The sequence below is a fragment of the Leopardus geoffroyi genome, chromosome C2 (assembly GCF_018350155.1).
Source record: "Leopardus geoffroyi isolate Oge1 chromosome C2, O.geoffroyi_Oge1_pat1.0, whole genome shotgun sequence".
Taxonomy (NCBI): domain Eukaryota; kingdom Metazoa; phylum Chordata; class Mammalia; order Carnivora; family Felidae; genus Leopardus; species Leopardus geoffroyi.
Window position 1 is genome coordinate 133,091,076 of NC_059333.1, and position 23,069 is coordinate 133,114,144.

General features: G+C 43.1%; 1 protein-coding gene across 2 annotated transcripts in view; it reads left to right on the forward strand.

Annotated features, from left to right (window-relative positions):
* BTD (biotinidase) overlaps positions 1-22,777 on the forward strand; it is a 30,717-nt gene extending 7,940 nt beyond the window's left edge. For both annotated transcript variants that reach the window (XM_045503693.1, XM_045503694.1), the window contains 3 exons: positions 14,853-15,117; positions 20,204-20,353; positions 21,332-22,777. In XM_045503693.1, coding sequence (XP_045359649.1) covers positions 14,853-15,117; positions 20,204-20,353; positions 21,332-22,504 — 1,588 coding nt within the window. In that variant the 3' untranslated portion in view covers positions 22,505-22,777. The remainder of the gene's footprint in view (positions 1-14,852; positions 15,118-20,203; positions 20,354-21,331) is intronic.
* The last annotated feature ends 292 nt before the right edge of the window (positions 22,778-23,069 follow it).

Here is a 23,069-nt window from a genome sequence, read left to right on the forward strand (position 1 = left end):
CATATAAAAAAAATACAGTATGTATCTTTTCCTTGAATGTTTGGGAGAATTCCCCTAAACAGTAGACCAAGATTGGTGCTTCTCGGGAGGAGCCTTTGATAATTTAATTTTTCTTGGATAATTGGTCTGCTTAGTTTTTTTCTTTTTTGGACTTAGTTTTGGTAAATTTTATTTTCCTAGAAAGTTACATGTTTCATCCACATATCCATTCAACATACATTTGTTCCAGAGTAACAGATAATCAATTCTAAATCTTTGTTATGTTCCCTTTTAATTTTTTCTTTATGTTCATGTGCATGTTTATTACTTTTGTTCCTGATCAATCTTGATGGAGATTTGCTTAATTTCATTAGTCTTTTCAGAGAATAAATTTTGTACCCAGGCTCTCTGGAGAAATGGCTACTTCTAGACCTGAGCCAAGGAATGTGCAAGAGAAGCTTGGGACATAGTTTAATGTCAGATTGCAGAAAAGCTATTAGAAACTACTAGGGTAATATCAAGAAGAATCTATAGCTAACTTGAAGAGGCTGCCATTGGCCAAGGATGGGATACTTTGAGTTTCAATAATGATAATAATTGAGATGGAGAGAAACTCATAAAATATGTTTAAATATATGAGTTCATAAATGATATTTTTTAAAGATTTTTTTTTTTAATTTTTAAGTAATCTCCTCACCCAACATGGAGCTCAGGCTTACAACCCTGAAATCAAGAGTTGCATGCTCCACCAACTGAGCCACCCATAAATGATATTTTAAAAAATTGGTCAACTTCAGAGAATAATAGAGAACCAATTCATTGTCTTAAAAACTGATTTTAGGGGCGCCTGGGTGGCGCAGTCGGTTAAGCGTCCGACTTCAGCCAGGTCACGATCTCGCGGTCCGTGAGTTCGAGCCCCGCGTCGGGCTCTGGGCTGATGGCTCAGAGCCTGGAGCCTGTTTCCGATTCTGTGTCTCCCTCTCTCTCTGCCCCTCCCCCGTTCACTGTGTCTCTCTGTCCCAAAAATAAATAAACGTTGAAAAAAATAAATAAATAAATAAATAAAAACAAAAAAAAAAACACTGATTTTAAAAAGAATGGAAGAGAGAATCTAGCATTTATCCTGCCTTTTCTGTATGCACTGTACCACTAGATAACCAAATAGCAGATAAAATAGAATGTCTTTTTATAAGAAGTATTCCAATTAATAAATAAAATGATGGAATTAGAAAGCTAGCACTTTGCAATCCCCAATGAACATATAAAGGCATTAAGTATCAATGTTTTGTGCTAAGATTATGAGAAGAGAGTTAGACACGTGCCTCGTGATGAAAATACACACTGCCACCCATAGCCTTGCCAAAAGGATGGACACTGAGTCTGATCCGGTCTTGGATCCAGCTGCCAATTGGCAAGAAATAGCAAAGAAAGAGGAATTAAGTTTGAACCTCACCATGCATTTGCAATAATACAACCCATTCTGTTGGAAAATCTACAGGTCTAATCTACAGGCTTCTTCAACAAGTTTGTTTTATGGAAATAAAAGGGACGAAAAAGGAAATTCTAGATTAAAAGAGACTTAAAGCCTATATTAATGTTTTAATTTTTTTTTAATTTACTTTTTTAGTAATCTCTACACCCAACATGGGGCTTGAACTCACGACCCCGAGATCAAGAGTTTCATGCTGTTCTGACTGAGTCAGGCACCTCAATATATCAGTGTTTTTAAATTAGGAAGACTAAACTATAATGTCTAGGGATGCACATTGGGTCATAAAGCTTTTTTTTCTTTTAAAGGAAATGATAAGCATAAAAGCCATGGTAGTGGTTAGTTGGTCACTTATGGGTAGAGTTGCCAGATTTAGAAAAACAAAACAGGGCACCCAGGACTCCCAGTTAAATTTGACTTTCAGATAAACAATGAATAATTTTTTAGCACAAGTATGTCCCAATACACTTGTTTATCCAAAAGTCAAGCTTAACTTGGCTTCCTATATTTTATCTGGCAAAATCTTCATTTTATTCAAGATGGTAATGCAGCACTCTTCCCAGCCGTCCTTGTAGCTGGGGGCCAAAGCAATTTAAATGAAGTCAAGGGGCAGGGCTTTGGGGTGGTTCTTCCAGCCTGCAGCAGAGTGGAATTGGGTATGGAAGTCGCACTGTCTTGTAGTGAGCCCGTGCCTTGTACTGTGAACTTCACAAGTTCACAGGATGGTGAGACGGGGCTGGAGGTGGGTATTTCCCCTTCCTCCAGGTCAGTCAGGCTCTGATAAAACCTTAATTGGTTAGCTCGGTTCTCTTGAGGGCAGTCCTCCTGAAGAACAGAATGCTCTGACTGCTTTCCCCTTCTCCCTGCCAGAAACATGAGATTTTTTCCCAGTGTTCACTGGGACAACTGGTAGAGCTCTTGGAGGCAAAACTCACAAAAGTGTGGGTACCCTGCCCCCCAAGCCGGAAGTTTTTAACTCTGACTTACCTGCCCTGAGCCTCCAAAATTTGTCCGTTGCAGTTGAAGTTTTCCTGTGCTAGTACTGGCTCCCACGGAGGTTTCTGTGCTTCTCTGTATCCACCTGTCTGTCTCTCTAATTTTGGAGGCAACGGTTTGCCCCATGACCTCAGTTCTCTGAAACAATTACGAAGAGTTGTTGGTTTTCAGATCTTTTAGGTTTTTACTTGTAAACAATAGAATGGCTCCTTCCAAGCCCCTTATATGCCAGACTGTAAGCCAGAAGTCTCAGCTGTTTTTTTTTCCTTACGTTTTTCATTTATTAGAAAAACAGGGTAACATTTAAGAAAATATTTTAAATCCCCGTAAGATGACCTGCCATGTTTTCATTAATTCACATTCTCTTCTACTCTTTGGTCACATGTATACACGTTTTACTTAGCTATTATCGTTGTAAATACAGAAAGATATTTATTATATGTTTATTTAGCACATCTTAAATGTGGCCCATCATTAGAGTCTTCATAACTGTTTTTTCTGTGTTTGCTTAATATTCCACCTGGTTTTTATACATCAATTTTCATACCTTTCTTCATATTGCATATTGTTTGTTTCCAACTTTTAGCTGCTGGGAGTTATTCTTCAATTTGAACTGGCTTCCACTTCTTGAACACTAAGCACTTTACATTTCTGACAGATGACTTATTTACTCAAAGTTCTATAGTGAGTAAATCGTAGCCAGGATTTGAACTCACATATGTTGAAACTCAAAAGCCCATATTCTTTACTTCCATGGTATGTTGTCATTTCAACTAACTTTTGTTTTGAATGACTTCCTAGGATAAAGTCCCAGAAGTAGACTATAATTCATAATAGAAATTGTCAAACTTTTTTCCCAGTGAGAAATTGCTATTCTTTATCATTTTACTAATTTACCTTACTTCTTTTACAAATTTAATACTTTGGACTAATACTAGTTAATGTCTATTTTGTACATAAATTCAAAGTCTTTTTTTTATGTTTATTTATTTGGGAGGGGAGGGGCAGAAAGAGAATCTGAAGCAGGCTCCAGCTGTCAGCACAGTGTCTGACCTTCAGCTGGATCTCCAAAGTCAAGAGTTACACGCTTAACCAATCAAGCCACCCAGGCGCCCCCAAGTTCAGAATCTTTCAAAGTGTTTGTTTATGATTGTTTTCTTCTCATTTATATCTGTTCTTGTTCATTGCCTGTTTATAACTGTTGTCTTGATGTTTATATTTTGCATGTAAATTTTAATTTGTCAGTCTGTTTCTTCTGTTGTTTAAACGCCTTCAGGTTTTAGAAAGTGGTTTCATCAAATATCTGATGTCAAATTCTAATTTATGCCAGTTTTCCTATCATTCAAATAGTTAGCTCTTGATTTTGAGTTTATTTTTGTATATGGCCTAAGATGTCTAAACTTAATTCCAGGGACGTGTGGGTGTCTCAGTCAGTTAAGTGCTCGACTCTTGATCTCAGCTCAGGTCGTGATCTCAGGGTCATGATCTCAGGGTCATAAGTTCAAGCCCCATGTTGGGGCTATTTAAAAAAAATAAAAAATAAACTTCATTCCAAATTGTTTGTAAGTCAGTCATCCCAATATCACTTATTCAATCACATGCTTCCCCCCATTGTTTTGAGTTGCATTGGCATAAAAAGAATGTAGGCTTTTGCACAAAATCAGTTTGGGTTAAATCCTGACTCTGGGTCTTGATCCCCTTCAAGTTTAGGAGTAAGCTCTTTCCTAAGAAGAGCTAGACTATTCCCCTCTGCTTTGCCCCCAGTGCTCAGGATGTAGCACCAACTATCATGGCAGAGTCAGAAACCTCCCCATCCAACTCCACCCTTCCATCAACCCCAAAGAGCCCTGAGCTTGGAGGAGATGCAGCTGTGGCTGAGCTGGGACCTTTACAAGAGGGAAGAAGGCACACGAGTAACTACTGATCTGATCAAAGCGGAAGCAAACAAAACTACTCAGGGCCTCCAGGAAGTGAGACAACGGTAGAGATACTAACCATTTCTCTACACCTCTACCATACCGTGGATGGAGAAGACAACCGACTTAGTGAATAGGCTGGAAAGTCCGTTACTCTTGATTGTGTACTGTGCTCTAGCTGAATACCGTGAGCGCCTGCCCATACTGTGGGGTCGCCTGCATGTTCCCACCACGTTTGTGTCAGGAGAATGCTCTATAGGTACTCAGAACGGATCACATTTGGACCTGTTTGCCTGCTTTGTGCTGTTTCTCTCTTGGTGATCTTGACTGTGCCTTCCCCGCGATGTAATAACTTCTGGTTTCTCCTTAGGAAAAAGTAGACTTCAGCATGTTTTCTTTAGTGCTATGTCTTGCTTTAGCTTTGTTTGTTGTTCGTTTCATACTTCCTACTGTTATTTATTTTCAGTGTTTCCAGATTTTTTAAAGTTTATATATTTATTTTGAGAGAGAGAGAGAGAGAGAGAGCGCGAGAGCACAAGCAGGGGAGGGACAGAGAGAGACAGAGAGAGAGAATCCCAAGCAAGACTCTGCAGTGTCAGTACAGAGCCCAACACAGGGCTCGAAGTCACCAACCGTAAGATCACAACCTGAGCCGAAATCGAGAGTCGGCTGCTTACTTGACTGAGCCACCGAGGCACCCCTCCAGATCATTTTATTAAGGATTGTTCTTTTGCCTTGGAGAGTGTGGTTCCCTGGCTGTGGTGCCCATTCCATTGTTCTTCACTGTCTGCATCCAGGGCATTTCCACCATCGTCGTGGTTCTGTGATTTGGATTTTCACTCCTGAACACTGCTAGGTAAGAGCACAGGGGTGATGGACTTACAGTGATGTTTCACCCACTCCACCCTTAGACATGTTGTGTCCATACACTTAATAATCACAAAGAGTCTTGGGGCACCTCAGTGCTCAGTCAGTTAAGCATCCAACTTCTGCTCAGGTCATGATCTTGCAGTTCGTGGGTTCGAGCCCCACATCTGCTTCAGAGCCTGCTTCGGATTCTGTGTCTCCCTCTCTCTCTCTGCCCCTCCTCTGCTCATGCTCTCTCTCTCCCTCTCTATCAAAAATAAATAAACACTAAAAAAATTTTTTTTTAATCACAAAGAGTCTTTACATTGCCCTCATTTCTGAGCACATCTTCCCTGAAAAATTTGACCTGAGGTTTTGGGACATCATATTTTCCTTGCACTGGTTGTATTACTATCGGATGTCCAGCCTTCAGGTCCTCATTATCTAGAAGGTGGTTCTTCTGATGGTTCTTCTGAAGGTGGTTCCTCTAGTTGAAGATAGTCCAACAAAGAAATGGAGGAAAAATTTCCCAAAGACTTTGAAAAATAATTCTTTGCTGACATTCACTGAGACCCATTTTGGGGAAATTGATGATTCATTCTTAGAGGATGAAGAAGGTAAAGCCTAACTGGAAGCTATAAATATTCCAGAAGAGCAAAGTGGCTGCAAGTGACCCCATCATTCTTTTCTCTGAAGACCGACTGGCAGTGGAAGAAGCCTTCTCTGTGTTTATTTATTTATTTATTTACGTATTCATTCATTCATTCATTCATTCATCTATTTATTTATTATTTTAATTTATATCCTAGTTAGCATATAGTGCAACAATGATTTCAGGAGTAGAATCCAGTGATTCATTCCCTCCATATAACACCCAGTGTTCATCCCAATAAGTGTCCTCCTTAATGCCTCTTGCCCATTTAGCCCATCCCCCCAGCCACAACCCTCCAGCAAACCTCAGCTTGTTCTCTGTATTTATAGTCTCTTATGTTTTGTCCCCCTCCCTGTTTTTATATTATTTTTGCTTCCCTTCCCTTATGTTCATCTGTTTTGTCTCTTAAATTCCACATGTGAGTGAAGTCATATATTTGTCTCTCTCTAATTTTACTTAGCGTAATACGCTCTAGTTCCATCCATGTAGTTGCAAATAGCAAGATTTCATTCTTTTTGATTGCCGAGTAATACTCCATTGTATATATAAACCACATCTTCTTTATCCATTCATCCATCAATGGACACTTGGGCTCTTTCCAATACTTTGGCTATTGGGGATAGTGCTGCTAGAAACATGGGGGTGCATGTGTCCCTTTGAAACAGAACACCTGTATCCCGTGGATAAATGCCTAGTAGTGCAATTGCTGGGTCGTAGGGTAGTTCTATTTTTAGTTTTTTGAGGAACCTCCATACTGTTTTCCGGAGTGGCTGGACCAGTTTGCGTTCCCACCAGCAGTGTAAGAGGGTTTGCATTTCTCCACATCCTCGCCAACCTCTGTTGTTGCCTGAGTTGTTAATTTTAGTCATTCTGACAAGTATGAGGTGGTATCTCATTGTGGTTTTGATTTGTATTTCCCTGATGATGAGTGATGTTGAGCATTTTTTCATGTGTTTGTTAGCCATCTGGATGTCTTCTTTGGAGAAGTGTCTATTCATGTCTTTTGCCCATTTCTTCACTGGATTATTTGGTTTTGGGGTGTTGAGTTTGATAAGTTCTTTATAGATTTTGGGTACAAACCCTTTCATTTTTGCTTTTGTTTCCCTTGCTTCCAGAGACATGTTGAGTAAGAAGTTGCTGTGGCTAAAATCAGAGCTGTTTTTGCCTGCTTTCTCCTCGAGGATTTTGATGGCTTCCTGTCTTACATTTAGGTCTTTCATCCATTTTGAATTTATTTTTGTGTCTAGTGTAAGAAAGCAGTCCAGGTTCATTCTTCTGCATGTCGCCGTCCAGTTTCCCCAGCACCACTTGCTGAAGAGACTGTCTTTATTCCATTGGATATTCTTTCCTGCTTTGTCAAAGGTTAGTTGGCCATATGTTTATGGGTCCATTTCTGGTTCTCTATTCTATTCCATTGATATAAGTGTCTGTTTTTGTTCCAGGACATACTGTCTTGATGATTACAGCTTTGTAATATGTCCTGAAGTCCGGGATTGTGATGCCTCCAGCTTTGGTTTTCTTTTTCAAGATTGCTTTGGCTATTCAGGGTCTTTTCTGGTTCCATACAAATTTTAAGATTGTTCGTTCGAGCTCTGTGAAGAATGCTGGTGTTATTTTGATAGGGACTGCATTGAATATGTAGACCATTTTGGGTAGTATCAACCTTTTAACAATATTTGTTCTTACAATGTATGAACATGGAATATTTTTCCTTTTTTGTGCATCTTCTTCAATTTCTTTCATAAGCTTTCTATAGTTTTCAGTGTATACATTTTTCACTTCTTTGGTTAGGTTTATTCCTAGGTATTTTATGGGTTTTGGTGTAGTTGTAAATGGGATCAATTCCTTGATTTCTCTTTCAGCTGCTTCATTATTGCTGCATAGAAATGCAACCGATTTCTGTGCATTGATTTTTATATCCTGTGACTTTGCAGAATTTATGGATCAGTTCTAGCAGTTTTTTGGTGGAATCTTTTGGGTTTTCCATATAGAGTATCATGTCATCTGTGAGGAGTGAAAGTTTGACCTCCTCCTGGCCTATTTGGAATGTCTTTTATTTCTTTGTGTTGTCTGATCGCTGAGGCTAAGACTTCCAATACTGTGTTGAATAACAGTGGCGAGAGTGGACATCCCTGTCGTGTTCCTGACCTTAGGGTGTGCTTTTTCCTTTGTCATTAGTCTCAGACCACAAAGTCTCTGGACCCAGTTTAAGACTTATATCGTCAGTGGTTCAATTTTGACCCCTAAGGATTTCTGCTATGTTTTTGAGACGGAAACAGATACGTTTTTGCAGAACATAGGAGATTTTTCAGATTACCTATTTATTTAAAGTGTATAATTTAAATGTATAAATGTATTAACTATTTATATAACAAAATATTTATCTATTGTCTGGGTTTTAGTCTTTTAAAGTCAGGAGCTTTAGCGTGCCACTTGGGTGGCTCAGTTGGTTAAGTGTCCAACTTTGGCTCAGGTCATGATCTCATGGTCCATGAGTTTGAGCCCTGCATCGGGCTCTGCGCTGACAGCTCAGAGCCTGCTTGAGATTCTCTCTCTCTCTCTCTCTCTCTCTCTCTCTCTTTCTTTCTCAATTCCCCTCCCCCACTTGTGTGCATGCTCTCTTTCTCTCTGTCTCTCTCTCAAAATAAATAAATAAACTTTAAAAAATCAGCAACTTTAAACAAATGAAAACCAGCAACAACCTGGTTCTACAATGATGTTTCTGTTAAGGCTAAGGACAAGCACTGAATCCTTTCATTGACATGGACCTGGATTGTTTGGGGGAAGTTTTCCCCCTTAGTTTGAGTGTTAAATACTTTGCCACTTATTTTCATTAAATATGGTGGAAACACTTTGAAATCTGCCCCAATTCTATCAGCCCTGTTGAGGAGGCACTCAGGAAATGAAGGTTCTGAATCATGTCTTCGACATGAGGGAAATATAGGAATCAGAACATATGTTCTGTGTGCCTTTACCTTCTAGCCCAGTGGGTTTCCAGGTATGACTGCATGCCAGGAACATCAGCATCAGCATCACCTAGGAATTTGTTAGAAAATGCACATTCTGGGGCCCTGTCCCAGACCTGATGAATCAAAACTTCTAGGCACGGGGTCCAGGGATCTGTGTGGGCAAGCCCTCCAGGTGACTGAAGGGATGCTCACGTTTGAGAACCACTGCTGTGGTCTGACCCCCCAGATTCTCCTTGGGAGTGCTACTTGGAATCTGTTTCTGCTGCAGCTAAATTGAACACTACCCAGTGGTCTTTGAACGTTTGACTGATAAATTGCCCCAGTTCTTCAACATGTGCCAGAAGGGCTGGACCAGGAGTCAGGAGACTTGGTTTCCAGTCTGTTCTCACTACTAACTAGTGCTGGAGTTTTCCCTCACTGTGAAAATAGAATTTTACCATTTCACTTCCACTGCTTTCTGCGATAGGAAGATAAAATGAAATAATGGATGGTGAAAATGATTCGAAAATGTTAGCATGTAACATGTAAAAGTCAGTGTGGCATTGATATAAAATTTTGTTCCCCTAGAACCCTTAAGTCAGCTAGATTTCCGCCATTCATTGTGCTGCCTGTCACAGTGTGGCTGGGCTGTGTCACTGCAAATCCAGTCACATCCTATGAAGTGTATCACTGTAAGGTAAGAGATGGCAACAAATTTAGGACTTGTGAATACAGTCCTAAATTAGGTCCTGGAAGCATAGCAAATAAAAAAAGTTTTCATGAAGCCCACATCTTGGAAAACCTCTTTTACAGCGGGAAGCAGAAAAAAAATAAAAATGAGAAGGAAAGCAGGAAAAACACCATCCACTTACTACACAAGAATCACTTTGCTATTGGGGCGCCTGGGTGGCGCAGTCGGTTAAGCGTCCGACTTCAGCCAGGTCACGATCTCGCGGTCCGTGAGTTCGAGCCCCGCGTCGGGCTCTGGGCTGATGGCTCAGAGCCTGGAGCCTGTTTCCGATTCTGTGTCTCCCTCTCTCTCTGCCCCTCCCCCGTTCATGCTCTGTCTCTCTCTGTCCCAAAAATAAATAAACGTTGAAAAAAAAAAATTAAAAAAAAAAAAAAAAAAGAATCACTTTGCTATTGTGCGACTTAAGAGCGAACCAACGTGGGCCAATGATCCTCCGTTTGTCCACATGGTGGCAGCAGCGAACCTGTAGATTCAATCTCTGCAGGGGCTCTTTCTGTCCACGCAAGAAAAAGAAAGCACCTTCTTACATTAAATACCGGGGCGTTTCAGGGAGAAGTATTATTTGACTTAAATTATGAAGACAATTTCCCATTTGAGGAAAAGAGAGAGGACTTATAGTTAGATTCAAGTGTCACAATCCTTTGATTGCTCATTTGGTGTCCTAAGGTAAACTACTGTAGTCAATGGAACAGAAATAGGCCCTAATCAAAGGCCTGGTCCAAAGTTACACTTCTGTATGTCACTCTCTCTTTTTTTTTCTTTTTTTTTTTTTTTAAGATCATAGGTGGAATTTAAAAAAAAAAATGAAATCGCAACTTACCAGTTCAATTCAGAGGACTGGGTAATTTACTCACTGTTTGGAGTTCAGCCTTGAATCTTTACACCATCATCACTTGCCACTCACAAGTGTTTTATTTACACTTGACATTTCCTACTGAGACCTCAAAAGTGTCGTCGGTGGATAGGTTTGCATGAAACTGTCCAAGCTAAAACCATCGTGGGGCATCTTATTCCAGGGGCCAGTCCCAGGCGAGCTCACAACTAGCATCAGCAGAGGGGGGAACCAGAAAATAGGCAGCTTTCTAGGAAATAAAAGGTCTATTTTGGGATTTCTTTAAATTCAGATTATGTAAATTAGGTGGAGATTGGACATTATTTCTCCTTCTGTAAAAGAATCCAGGCAAGGATATCATAAACTTCATAAGTTTAAAACTATCTGGAACTTTACAGTGACTTGGGGGGCATCCTGCCAGATATGCACAGGAACGTATAGTGTGCTGATTCCTTACTGACTTAGCGGCTCTCTCAGCTTTGTTCCACAGGATGTGACATTTCCTTTGCTGACTTTTCCTGCCTCCTTTCCCAGTCGTGGGACTGTTCTTCTCCCTGACAAGGCAGGCATGACAGGATCTTTTATTAAAATGATCCATAGTTCTATATATAAATTTTTAAATGTATATACCTGCCTCTGAAATTATCTTATTAAGAGTACCTTAATAACAATCCTTTCATTTCATTGCAAAAGATACTATTGTACGAGTATGGCCAGGAAGGAAATACAGCTAATTATCAAGATGAATCACTTAGCAGAGTGGAAAAAAAAAGTTTGCATGTGTAAAAATAACCAGTGAGTGATATGTTACCAAATTTCCACAAAATAGCTTTCCATGTAATTTAGACTTTGATTTCTTTTTCTCAGAGACCACAGGAACCTTCCCGACCAGGATTAGTGTCAGAGGAACATTTTTCATGATGAAATGAGATGCTGGGGCTTCTCTGGGGCAGTTAAAAGGTCAGGATGCTTGCTTAGAGATGTCACTCCAGCAAAGCTCTCCCCACCCCGTCAACAACTTCCTGTCTCCCAGATCATTCCTATTGGCATACTATATGGACTCTGGCTTTTCCTCTGCATGAAGTGGGGAGGCATTGGAAGATTTTGAGCAGAGGAGTGTCAGGACTGACTTAGGCTTTAACCGGATCTCATGGGCTGTTCTAGAAGGGGGAGAATGGAAGCAGACAGGGCAACTGCCTGGCATCGTGAGAGACCGGGGACGGGGCCTGTGATTTTTCTCTGACTTCACTTTTTGCTGTCTTCCTCTGCCCTGGGCTCCTGCCCACTGTTCTCCTTGCTGGTTTCTTGAACCCTCTCAGCAAGTTCCCACTCAGGCCTTGTTGACCTAGCTGTCCTCTCTGCCTGGAACATTTCTCCCAGGCATCCACATGGCCTCCTCCCTCACCTTTGGCAGACCTCACCTCACTGAGACCTTTCCTGACCATAATATTTAAAATTGTCCCCCACCCAGGCCAGACCCTCGCTGCCCCCTTCCCTGTCTTTATTTCCCCTTTGCACATACTGCGTAAGGCATCCTCAGTGTTTATTTGATTGTGGTCAGTCTCCCCATACATCCTGAGTGGGGGCTGCTTGAGGAAGGGCCGGGCTTGTTCATGGCTGTACCCCTGACACCTATACCCGCGTCTGGCTCACAGTCAGATGTCTCTTGGATGTCTGAAGGGAGCACCCTCCCCACTGTGCTGTTTCCTGGCAGTGAGACTCAGGGCACCCTGTGAGCCTGAGCCCCCACATCAGAGGGTCGTGGTGAGCTGAGTGGATGAAGCAGGGTGTGGGGGCACACCGTCACCCAGACGGGGCCTTCGTGTCAGGCTTTCCTGCAGTTTTAGCTCGCCTGTCAAATGCCCTCCAATGGAAGAGGGTGTGTGTGTACCTTTTCAGACTGAGCACACGCCTGTACTCACGGCTGTTTATCATCCGGGTCCTGGCCAGCTCTAGAACTACATCTATGGCTGGGTTTCCAAGAGCCCCAGGACTTCCGGAAGCTTCTTGTTCCCAGGGAGCCCCAACACCCCAGCCCACCTGTGCTTTCTGTGGTGAACCAGCACCTGGTAACCACTGGAAACCAGATCTGGATGCTGTCCTGCCCCATTAAAACTGCCCCCGTCTCCTACCTGCTGTGCCCTCCAGAGTCCCTATCTTGGGCCTTGTTGGTTTTTTTGAGACATTTGTGTAGTGCCAAATAAAGAGGGAAAGCCAGCATTTGCAAATTTGGTTAAACCGGCTGCTATTTCACCACACATCGGGACGGGCAAACTGTGGTACCTATTTTTATCATAATTACTCATTCCCTCCTACCTCATTAAGCTTGCTTCTTTCAAGCATGAATACCTGGTTAAATCTGCCTAACCTCTTATTATCACCCACCTTTGTTCACACACAAGTGATTGCCATTTACAGCCCTCCTGCCAACCACCTTTTGTAAATAATCTACATTTTACTTTCTCAAAATAGAAAGAAATGTAATATCTTGCTGGTTCCATAGTTTTACCATTTTGCAAGTCCTGACACTTAAACTAATGTCCTCTGTCCCCAAGTAAATGGGTGACACACAGCTCTTCGTTGAGAAAGGGGGATGCTGTGACCACCCCGCTGGGCCCCAGGAACTCCTGAGCTGGCTCCACCGGGCACTGGTTCACACAACTCTCCCCTCCCCCGGCCTCAGTTTCCCCACCTCTGAGTGAGGCCAGCATCTACTGCTTGAGAAATACCGGGAATGTGTCTTTGAAGATGAAAGTTTCTCCCCCGAACCATTCCCCATTATCATCATTCTGAAACCAGAGGGAGCGGAAACTAGATTTTGACCGTTAAAATTATCCCGTGCTCGTCTTCAGAGGCAAAATTCAGATAAGAAACCTTATCAATTATACTTTTGTTTCTACTCAAAATCTCATGACTGCTTGCTCAAAGCCTCCTTGTTCTAATCTTAGAACATTGTTCAGGGTCCCAGATGAATGGCAACAAGTCCTGGGGTTGGGTATCTGGATGGTGCCCTTAGTCCCTGGGACAAGAAGTAACAGTGTGTGAGACAAGGCCGTGGGATGAGGCCTGCTCAGCCCAACAAGTGTTTGGTTTTGCAAGGATTCAGACTGAGCCTCCCGAGTCCTTGTTCTGTTGCTGAAAATACTTATGGTTACTTTTGTTTCTGGAACTATTAAGAGAAAAATAAAAGGAAGTTTGCAGCCTGGAAAATTTGGTTTTAAAATGCAAACACAGGAGTTATGAGTCAGACTTGGACAGGGCGTCATTGTCTTTTTAAAAAGCAGCAGTAGGATTCCTTGATTTGTCTTTGTTATCTCGATGTTTAATCCGGATTCCTGGGCACTTGGTCAGCCCCAGCGCATCTCCACAGAGCAAGTGGCCTGGCCTTGGCACACCCCCCGGTAAATCTGTGTGTCAGGCGAGGGGCTTCAGCTGGGAGGCCAGGCTGGTTTTCAAGGAAGAATTGGAATATTCACTCTAACACGGTAACACATAACTATTGGGAATAAAAACTCCTAGTCTTGGGAAAAAAAAGGCACACAGAAGTGTCATTCTAAGTGACATAATTTACTTCTAATTGCTTATGGTAGGGCCTACATAGCTGGGTGTACGTCCTAGAAAATCCTCTTACATTTTCTAGAAAATCCTGGTATATTTTCTAGACGGTTGCATTTTATCACTGCAAAAGGATTTTATTTCCAAACGATTATGCTTTTGAGCACGAGTGGTGGAATCGCAGAGACAGAGGTTGAGAAGGTGATGATTCCCAAATTCAAGGAGGAGAAACAAACGCTTTGATTGGGAGCCCTCTTTTTACCTATCCATAACCAAGAGTAGACACTGGCACGTAAGTAGAAGTCAGCAGCTTCTCTGCACCAAATAAAGAATGTCGTGCTAAGAAGGACTTACCCTTTATATTCATTACTGACCAAAGAAATGCAGGGAGAATTTTAATCCATCAGAGTTTTGTAGCTAGGAAAGCCTAGCTGTATTATCGGGATCGCAACAATCAGAGCTGGCGTGGATGGTTGACACGTTTGTGTGTGTGGAGGGCAGGTGGTGGGATGTGGAATATGCCACCGAATTATATAAAATAATCATGGTAGTTATTCTTGCCTGAAACTTAGGTACGTGGCTAGAAAGGCGAGTAGTGACACAATGCTGTCTTGCTGAACGCTGGAGAAGAAAATCATGGCAAACATCGGGTCTGTTTTGGAAACATTCTAAAACCAGACTAACACAGCGAGCCATTTTAAATGTAGCTTGCTACGTGTTTGGAGAGAAACACAGACCCTTTTATTAGGAACATGAAACAAATCTTTGAGTTGCAGTATCACGGCGGGTAGGTTTAATTGCTGAGATTAATAAGTCACAGCTGCAAAAGTTACATTCTTGGCAGGATTCTTTATTCAGCTGTTTTCCCCTTGCCTCCTTACGTTCCAGATTTATGGTCTGCATTATGTCTGGAGCCGGCAGTCAACTTGCTCTTTTCCTCTTCGGCTGCTACGTGGTTGCCCTGGGAGTCCACACCGAGGAACCACGCGTGGCCCAGCACTCTGAGGCTGAACACTACATGGCTGCTGTGTACGAGCACCAGTCAATCTTCACTCCCAGCCCTCTAGCACTCGTGGGCCGCAAGCAGGCCTTGGACCTAATGAACCAGAACCTCGACATCTATGAACAGCAAGTAATGACCGCAGCCCAAAAGGCAAGAAACACTCCTGGGTTAGCCCCTGGGTTAGCCCCCCCCCCCCCCCCCCAGCTTGTCTAGCAGAACAGGGCGAATTGCTCTCTGGCTCTCCGTCAATGGCTCCCACAGCCCTTCTGGAAAATTAGTCCAGCTGGTAAAGTGGAGCTGAAGTAGTCAGGTGGCTGGGATCTCACTGCTCAGTGGTCCACGGACCAGTGGCATCAGCAGCCCTCTGGAGCCTGTGAGAAATGCAGGATCTGGGGCCCGCCCGGACCTGCTGAATCAATCAACATCATAGCAAGATCCCCAGGTGCTGCTTTTCCCCTCATGTCTGAGGAGCCCAGAGCTCAGTCCCTGGTTCTCAAATGTGGCCGTGCAGAGGGAGTGCTCAGCCAGTCGTAAACTAAGTGGGTGCCTGTATGCCATACCTGCAGAGGCATATGGGGTGTGGATTGAGCACTGGGAGTTCTAAGGCTCCCCAGTGGATTCTGATGTGCAGAAAATTCTAGAAACTTCCAGGCATGAGGGTCTCTCCTGCTCTCTGAGGCATTCAAAATAGTAAGCATCCACAGAACTGCTGTTTTCCACCTTCAGTCTATTTGGGGCTCATTTCTCGTCTCTGTTCCAGACCATGAACAGTCTGAGACCTCAGTCCAGACAGAACGGAGGTGGACAGAGGGAGGTCTTTGCCAGCCTTTGTGAAGGCTTCCTGCTTGGCCTGCATTTCCCACTTCTGCCAGGAAGGGTGGGGCAGAGGGGCAGTGTCCGTGCCAGACGTGACCATAACAAAATGCCCTGTTGGGAAACCCATAACCAAAGGGAAATTTGGACTTTCACCTGGTGTGTGGTGACCATGCCCAGTCATGTGAGGAAGCCCTGCTCTGCCTTGACAGGAGGTACACTCCACGTGAGCAAAACTTCCCTGTGCCGGTGAGTCTGGAGGGCAGGACAGTTCGGGCCAGCAGGTCCTGCTCCAAAATAGTTCCTATCTCTGTTCAGGGTACTCAGGATTGCCTGGACGGCCACTAGCTATTGCTGCATTTTAAAATTCTACCTCATTACATGTGTATGTGCATATATGCATATATAAAATTATAGGCTACCTTTTAGAGATATACATATATATAGGGGCGCCTGGGTGGCTTAGTAAGTTAAGCATCTGACTTCGGCTCAGGTCATGATCTCGAGGTTCGGGAGTTCAAGCCCTGCATCGGGCTCTGTGCTGACAGCTTGGAGCCTGGAGCCTGTTTCAGACTCTGTGTCTCCCTCTCTCTCTGCCCCTCCCCTGCTCACTCTCTGTCTCTCTCAAAAATAAACATTAAAAAAATTAAAACAGTATACACATATATAAGGCTAATATTGGAAGAGAGTTTAAGACCTTGTCCAGCTTCTTCTGATGGGTGATGCTCCTCTCTCGTTCAAAGCCCCACATCCAGTCTCTCCTTGAACACCTTCTGTGGCCCAGAACGCACTGTCTGATGAGAGCGCGGGAGCTTCTGGCAAGGTTTGCCTTTCAGTGAACAACAGTTTGCCTCCCGGCAACTGCCACCCGTTCTGTCCCCTTAGCTAAACAGAACAGACCGAGGAACTGACCATGGCGGGTCGTCTTCCACAGGAGGACAGCTGTCATGCTCCCCCCCCAACCCCCAAACCCAGCATCTCTTCTCCAGGCTATATGTCCCTTTTACAAAGATTTCCCAGATGATCTCTGTGCCCAGAGCCGTAGGAAGGTCTCCGTATTCAAGGGCCAGAGTGGAGGAGATGTAGCACCGTTCTCATTCGAGACTTTGTCCCCAGAAAGCTGTTGGCAGCCACATCTCACTGTGGATTCATAAGGCATTTGCTGCCAACTCACACTCCCGAGTCTTCTTCCCACACACGGACACACGTGCCACTCTTGCCACCCGGTACTTACAAGGTTAACTTCTTTAACCTGAACACACGACTTCACATTTATGCTGTTACATCTCATCATTCCAGCCTGTTCGGCTATTTGGGGATCTTTACTGACATCCTGCATATCAGTTACCTTCACGTCATTCACACATTTGATACACACCTCATTTATGTTTACGCTGAAGTCAGTGTAAAAAAATCCCAGGCTGTGCCCTTAGACCTCCTGATGACACAGATCCACTCAAGACCATTCTGTGCACAGAGGTGTTTGCTTGCATGGTGCTGAAATACGAGCCATCCCTCGCTTCTCCATCCTGTCCACAAGACCATTCTAAGAGGTTGGGCAGAGGCCATGCTGAACTCCGGAGACTGTGACGGTGGTATTCCCCTGCCTTCCAATAACCTGCCCCCAAAGGAAACCTATAACATGTTTTTGTTGAGCCCATGCTGCCTGCAAGTCATCATTCCTTCTCTGTTTGTGGTCCAAGAGAACAGATTGTTTATCTGATCATTTCTTAGTGCTTACAGATCTCTCGGCTTCCCTGCATGGTTTTATGCGTTCAAGCAACTTCTATGACAAATTGAGGCCAAGCATGTGTCAAAATTTTAGATCAAACTTGCTGGAAGGCAAGGGTTCCCGAACTAGCCAACTGAAGTATTTCTCTCTTGGTAGAGATATTTATAGGGAAGAAAAGGACTCCAACTTAAAGATATTAGGCTGGTCCATCAACTGGGTTGGCAACCTTAATTCCTCAGGAGTTCTTGACCTCATTGAAGTCTCTCCGAAAACTCTTCATTTATCAGGGATGCTAATTGCTTTCTAGATGGATTGACAGTCACATTAGATCCAGCATTCTACCCTGGCTCAGGTTGGTTCCTCTTCTTATTCCTAGAAAATATGTATTTAGGAAATGCAATTTAACTTCAGTATTAATCTAATATGTATACATAACATAAATGGTATTGTCCATAGGAAACCATTCAACATTCTTGGGGAAAGTTTTGTTTTTAATAAAGGAAAACATTTGTCCAAGTATAATTTTCAAAAAGTTAAAACATGACTCCTGGGGTGCCTGAGTGGCTCAGCTGGTTGGGCGTCTGGCTTTGGCTCAGGTCATGATCTCCCCATTTTTGGGTTCGAGCCTTGTGTCGGGCTCTGTGCTGACAGCTCAGAGCCTGGAGCCTGCTTCAGATTCTGTGTCTCCCTCTCTCTCTGCCCCTCCCCTGCTTGCACTCTGTGCCTCTCTCTCTCAAAAATAAATAAAAACGTAAAAAAAATTTTAAAACCTCTTACACAAATATAGAACGAACATGTGCCAAAACTGTTATTTAACTCACTGATCTAATGAAGAAATCAGTCAGATGGTAAAGCTGGCTCAAAAGAGCATCGGAGGAACATGATTGTGTGTATCGGTCAAATGAATGTTGAAATGAATTTGCTCGTGTATACAAAACTGGCTAATGTCCTACAGAGCAATACAATTGCAGTCTGGGGTGATCTAATATTAAATAACAAAGCCTAGCAATAGTACATTCACTAAATAATCCTTGAGTGAGCCTCTTAAATAGTACCCTAGCATATGTTAGAAAGGCAAACATCTTGCTTTATTTCCAAGTTTGTGACAATTTTGCTTTACCGTGTGCTGTAAGGTGACCAATCTTAACACTCTACCGGGAGGAGCATACATTGGTATAATCTTTCTGGAGGGCTATTTGGCAATGTAAACAACTGAAAACTCTTCCTGTCTGTGAGCCTGTATCTTCACTTACAAGACTTCATTCTGAAGAAATCATCAGACACCTAAACACTTGTGTATAATACTCATTAAGTGTTTTGAGCACCCTGTATGCAGATGGTCACCAAAAGTTGGGAACAATTCAGATGTCCACTGATAAAAGATGAATTATGGTGTTCTCTTAAATATAATATGGCCATTGCAAATGGTATTTTTGAAAGTATCTTGGTAGTCTTGATGCTGTATGTAGTGAGGAAAGTCAAGATGGAAAACTATTTATGTATTTATTTAAAATTTTCTTTAAAAGTAGGCTCCATGCTCAGCGGAGCCCAGCGTGGGGCTTGAACTCATGACCCTGAGCTGAGATCATAAGTCTGATGCTTTACCAGCTGCGTCACCTAGGTGCTCCCGAAACACCATGTATTTATAATTATCGCAATTATATACACACACGCAGACAAAATAAAAATAGCCAAGATATTAACTAAACTAATATTAATATTATCTGTTCTCCAAGTTTTCTACAGTTACACTTTCGAAGCTTTTTTAGCCAGAATAAAATATTATAAAGAGTTTGCAGTGCATTCCAGAAATAAGTGACTCAAATTGCCTCTTATTTTAGATTATTCATACCTTCTCTGCCTTCCTCCTCCACCTTTCACTCTGGAGCAATGTTCCAGGCTTCGCATTTTAAGCCGTGTAAGTGGAGAGCAGCAGGAGAATGAGGCCCTGATGCTGGGAGCTGAGGGTGCCCCGTTTGTTTGGATTTCATTCGGTTAATGTGAACATCACAGGGAGCCCCAGGCTATCAGTCAGGAAACCTTGGTTGTCTCCAGGTGTGGGACAAAGCCTGGGGAGTGGTTAGGATTCGGAAAAGGGCCTCCTAATTCCCAGTTGGAGAACTTCAAGTTAGAGAAAGTCCTTATTTCTATGCTGAAATGAACACACTTGAATTTTACCCACCAGCCCAGTGAAGCAGACTTTTTAGGAGTGGGCCCCAGCATCACCCCTAAACCAAGTGTTTTTTCAGGAGCTCCCCGTCTGATTTAGATGCACAATGAGTGGAAACCACTGGATTGGAGACACCCCATCTGTTAACAAGCCCAGTATTCAAGGCCTTTGTACTGTGCCACCACCAGGAACTCCAAACCTCTCCTGATTGTCTGCTTGGCAAACTCCTGCTTTCTGCTCCAATCTCATTCATTCCCTCCTTCCCTAACATGAGGTATGGTTAATGGTTGTTTCTAAATCCATCTGTCTTTGTTACCTGACAATGAGGCCAAGTGAGACAGTTTCCCCAAGACCCAAGATCCCTGATGAGAGTCCAGCCACCATCTCAGAACCTCTGGTTCCTGGCACAGTACAACTACCTGATGGCTGTCCGACAAGTGAATGAAAGAATGGACAAGTGAAAGAAGGGGTGTTTCCTGTTATTGGATAATATACCATACTTTGATGTGTTTGACCTACAGGGTGTACAGATTATAGTGTTTCCAGAAGATGGCATTCATGGATTCAACTTTACAAGAACATCTGTTTACCCATTTTTGGACTTCATGCCGTCTCCCCAGTTGGTCAGGTGGAATCCTTGCCTGGAGCCCCACCGATTCAATGACACAGAGGTAAGGGAGGGTCCCAGCCTTCCTCCTCCGTAGACTGAAGGCATGCAGAGATGAACCAAGCCAGGGGCCAACAGCCAAGACAGGTTAAATGAGACCGAAAGGAGACCCTAGGTTCCTAAAAATGAAATCTGAGCTCCCCAAACTCCCTGTGCCACATATTCCATCAGTTAAAGAGTGTCTGGTATTATGGGGCATTTACTCATCTCTGGATCGTTCTATTTATTAATTACACAGGACATACAAGAATATATACTTAGAAAACAAACGAATCAGAAGTAAAAAAATTAAAGTCCCATCTTCACACACCCCACCAATTACCCTCCTTCTCTTCCTAGAGAAACTGCCATCAACACTTTGATATGCATCCAACTATATTCTTTTCTATTCATTTCATAGTTATTGACATCCTCTTTATTAGCATGCTATATGCTTTTGTAAAACCCTTGCTATTATAATGTTTCAGTCAATATCCTTGTACATATATCTTCATAAATATGTCCAAGTTTTTCTGTAAGGTAAGATTCCTAGAAATGGAATTTCTCAGCGAAAGGATATGCACATTTTGAGTTATTTTAAAGACTACCAAATTTCCCTTTTGAAAGACCTTCATTTCATTTTACATCCCTTGTGATAGTCTTGAGTGCCTGTTTCCCCACCTTTGGTCAATGCAAGATGGAATAATATCTTGAATTTTTGCCAATCTTACGAAGGTGCAGAATGAGATCTCTATTTTCATTTGTGTTTCCTCATTATTAATGAGGTTGAGTATCTTCTCAGATGTCCATTGGCCATTTGTATTTGTGCTGTGAATCACCTGTTCATATCCTGTGCACTCTTCCAGTAGTGTTTTTTCTTTACTGATTTATGATAGCTGTTTACATATTATAGACACAATACAGGTACTTTTCTATTTTAAAATTATAAGGCAAATGGCAGGATTTTAAAAATTCATTTATTTATGCCTTTTTTTTCCTTTAGGTCCTCCAGCGCCTGAGTTGCATGGCCATCAAGGGCAATATGTTCCTGGTGGCCAATCTTGGGACCAAGCAGCCTTGCCATAACAATGACCCGGGGTGCCCACATGATGGAAGATACCAGTTTAACACAAATGTCGTGTTCAGCAACAACGGAACCCTTGTTGACCGCTATCGCAAACACAACCTCTACTTTGAGGCAGCTTTTGATACCCCTCTCAAAGTGGATCAGATCATCTTTGATACCCCTTTTGCTGGCAAATTTGGCATCTTCACCTGCTTTGATATATTGTTTTTTGACCCTGCCATTAGACTCCTCAGAGACTCTGAGGTGAAGCACGTCGTATATCCTACTGCCTGGATGAACCAGCTCCCACTCTTGGCAGCCATTCAGATTCAGAGAGCTTTTGCCATTGCCTTTGGTATCAACCTACTGGCTGCCAACATCCACCACCCATCTCTGGGGATGACCGGAAGTGGCATACACAGCCCTCGGAAGTCCTTTTGGCACCATGACATGGAAAACGCCACTGGTCATCTTATAATTGCACAGGTAGCCAGAAATCCACTGGGTCTCATTGGTCCAGAGAATGCCACAGGTAAAATGAACCCATCTCGTAGTAAGTTTTTAGAAATCTTGGCAGGTGATCCATACTGTGAAAAGGATGCTCAGGAAGTCCATTGTGATGGAGCCACCAAGTGGAACATGAACACTCCTCCTGTGTTTCATTCGGAGATGATGTATGACAATTTCACCCTGGTCCCTGTGTGGGGAAAGGAAGGCTACCTCCGCGTCTGTGCAAACGGCCTCTGCTGTTACTTGCTTTACCAGCGGCCCACTTTGTCCAAAGAGCTGTATGCCCTGGGGGTCTTTGACGGTCTTCACACTGTGCACGGCACTTACTATGTTCAAGTTTGTGCCCTGGTCAAGTGTGGGGGTCTTGGCTTTAACACCTGTGGGCAGGAGATCACAGAGGCCACAGGGATATTTGAGTTCCACCTATGGGGGAACTTCAGTACTTCCTATATCTTTCCTCTGCTTCTTACCTCAGGGATGTCCCTGGAAACCCCTGATCAGCTTGGCTGGGAGAATGACTACTCCTTCCTGAGCAAGAGCGGACTGTCCTCTGGCCTGGTGACGGCAGCTCTCTACGGGCGGCTGTATGAGAGGGACTAGGGCAGTGTGGGGTGGGCAGCCCTGCACTTGTCCAGACCACAGCTCACAAGCACTGGGACCACCTCTCTGCCCCACAGCCCGTTGTGGGAGCTGTGGGATGAGGTAGGAGAGGCACCTTCCCCCATTGTCTTTTCCTCTTTGACGTGGATTATCGAGTCTTTTCTGGTATTCCCTGCTCCCGTTACTCTTTTTCAAGCCATATCTTCCTCCAGCAAACCTCTCATTATACAATTGGTTTTAAGAGCTAAAATAAACATGCCAGTTTATATTTTACACATCCACAAAACAGTGGGTTTTGTGTGTGTTTTCCTTGTTCTTATTGTTCATGAAGTGAGACCCAGGACATACAAGTATCTCACAAGCCTCACCTTCTAACGTAAGAAACAAACTCTCAGAGCAAAACCTGTTTTAGAAATGGCTGCGTGGGTCCTTTTCCATTCTGGATGAACAGAATTCTATCCAGATGAAATGGTAATGCCAGAGCCACCAGCAACATCAGAAATGTGTATCTTGAAGCAGCTTTTAAAAATAGAAGGGAAGTTTCTCTCCCATATGCCTTTCCATC